The 2,500-nt window shown below is 51.5% G+C and overlaps 1 protein-coding gene across 1 annotated transcript in view; it reads left to right on the forward strand.

The window, feature by feature from the left end:
* The window catches only part of LOC127010122 (uncharacterized), a 3,459-nt gene that overhangs the window by 848 nt on the left and 111 nt on the right, over window positions 1-2,500 (forward strand). The window contains exons 1-3 of the mRNA XM_050883966.1: window positions 1-1,312; window positions 1,629-1,709; window positions 2,032-2,500. The exon at window positions 1-1,312 is cut by the window's left edge and continues 848 nt beyond it; the exon at window positions 2,032-2,500 is cut by the window's right edge and continues 111 nt beyond it. Coding sequence (XP_050739923.1) covers window positions 1-1,312; window positions 1,629-1,709; window positions 2,032-2,225 — 1,587 coding nt within the window. The 3' untranslated portion in view covers window positions 2,226-2,500. The remainder of the gene's footprint in view (window positions 1,313-1,628; window positions 1,710-2,031) is intronic.

Raw genomic sequence — 2,500 nt, forward strand, 5'->3', positions numbered from 1 at the left:
GGGTCAGCCAGACAGGGTAAGAAAAATGGGCTCACGGACAGATACGGACGTCGGGTTAGCAAGAATTCACGGACAAGAGCTTACAAGAGAAATACGGACGGAAAAACGGACGGAATAACGGACGCGGGCATCAATGAGGGTGAGAATCTCGCATCAACGGACAGAAACGGACGTCGGATGCGGATGAATTCACGGACAAGGACTACCAAGAGAAATACGGACGGAAAAACGGACGCAGACATCAGTAAGGGTGAGAATCTTGCACCAGCGGACAGAAACGGACGTCGGATGAAGACAAAATCACGTACACGGACCGCTAAGGGAGCCACGGACCGCACGGACAGAGGAACGGATGGCAGTATAAGAAACACGGACAGAGAGGCTGACGGACGTGATAAGGAGAGCGGATACGGACGCCACCTGACTTGGACCACGGACGGAAGGGCTGCGGATGGTGTAGCGGACGGAACGGACGGAGATAACGTACGAATGGATGAAATGGCTATTGAGAACGCTTACGGACGTCGATCTGGTAGGCGCTATGCGGACAGGAGGCGAAGATCACGGACAAGAACACGGACACGGACACGGACAGCGGGCAGAGACGCTGGTGGGTCAAAAACGGACGGAAATCTTGCCTCTAACGGACGAAAACGGACACCTAAGGACCGAAGAAGGCCTAGAACGGACGCCACGGACGCAACGGACAAAGCTGATATGTCAAAAACGGACGGAAATCTTGCCTCTAACGGACGAAAACGGACTCAGAGGACAAGAAAACGGACACCCAAGGACAGAAAAAGGCCTAGCACGGACGCCACGTACGCAACGGACAAAGCTGATATGTCAAAAACGGACGGAGATCTTGCCCCTAACGGACGAAAACGGACTCAAAACACAAGAAAACGGACATCCAGGAACAGAGGAAGGCCTAGAACGGACGCTACGGACGCTACGGACAAGGACGCTAGGATCTTCGCTATAGGAGGTTCCGATCCCTTCCCATACTCGTTCCTCGCTTTCAAGGACTTCAAACAGGTCCTTTCAGGGTCCTACAAGTGCTCGCTTCTATACGGTCACACCATCCTGGACTCACGGACCGTAACCCTCCACTATTTCGCCCCTTCCTACCGCATAGTGCCACTCCCGAGGTGCCTGAGGGTGCCAAAGGGAGGGTCGGTCTTCGTGCCATCTCCTGTCGAAGGCACCAAATCGCAAAGGATCTCCAAGTGGTCTCTTTTGGAAGGCGAAGTTGGCGATGTCGGAGTGAGGAAGTTGCGGAGTGGAGGGATGTTTCTCCGTGGACTGAGTGGTAAGTGATGGGGGTGGAGGGAAGGAGGGAGAGAAGGAGGGAGGGATGGAGAGAAAATGTGTGGGGAGGGGAGGGAAAGAGGAGGAAAGGGAGAGAAAGTGGGGAGGGAAGGAAAGGAATTAAGTGACTGGGGTTGAGAGAAAAGGAAGGAAGGAAGAGAAAGGAAGAGAAGGAGGGAGAGAAAGAAGGGAGGAAGGGAGGAAGGGAAGGAAAGTGTGTGTATGTGTGTGTGTGTGTGTGTGTGTGTGTGTGTGTAATTCAATCACTTATTTATATCTTCCTCTTCTTCCTCCTCCTCCTCCTCCTCTTCCAACAGGTCCGATGGCATGGAGGTCCCAGGTGCCCATCGGAGGTGGTTTGACCTTCGTACAAGACGTGTATGTGACAGTGGAAGAAGGTCAGTAGTAGTAGTAGTAGTAGTAGTAGTAGTAGTAGTAGTAGTAGTAGTAGTAGTAGTAGTAGTAGTAGTAGTAGTAGTAGTAGTAGTAATCTTTTTCCTTTCTCTTTCCTTCCTTCAATCATCATCTCTTTCCTCTCCATTCACTCTCTTTCTCATCCATTTCCCTTGTGTTCTCTCTCTCTCTCTCTCTCTCTCTCTCTCTCTCTCTCTCTCTCTCTCTCTCTCTCTCTTCCTTCTTCCTCTCCTCCTCCTTTCTTCCTCCTCCTTCTCCTTCTACTTCATCTTTATTCACAAATCTTCCCTTTCTGTCAATTTCTAGGTGCTCAAGTTTTCACCACCACGCCCGCGGCCGCCCAGCTGTGCCCCGCGCCCACCCACGCCCACAGTGAAGGTCCAGCCCCCCCTCCCACGCCCACAGCAAGCCCATACGCCCACGCTGTTGTAGTAGCTAACGGGCTGGTCGCAAGTATACAGAGAAATGAAATGCGTAGAAAGCTGGAAGGGGACGAGTGAGAGAGAGAGAGAGAGAGAGAGAGAGAGAGAGAGAGAGAGAGAGAGAGAGAGAGAGAGAGAGAGAGAGAGAGAGAGAGAGAGAGAGAGAGAACGAAAGAAAAATATCTCACTTTCTCTCTCTAAGTGAAAGATAGAAAAATGAAGGAATAAGGAGAGAGAGAGAGAGAGAGAGAGAGAGAGAGAGAGAGAGAGAGAGAGAGAGAGAGAGAGAGAGAGAGAATGTCCCAGTCATTAGCTATCAATGGCGTAATGGTTAGCGCGCATAGACATCGGTT

Source organism: Eriocheir sinensis, chromosome 42 (genome assembly GCF_024679095.1).
Source record: "Eriocheir sinensis breed Jianghai 21 chromosome 42, ASM2467909v1, whole genome shotgun sequence".
Lineage (NCBI taxonomy): Eukaryota > Metazoa > Arthropoda > Malacostraca > Decapoda > Varunidae > Eriocheir > Eriocheir sinensis.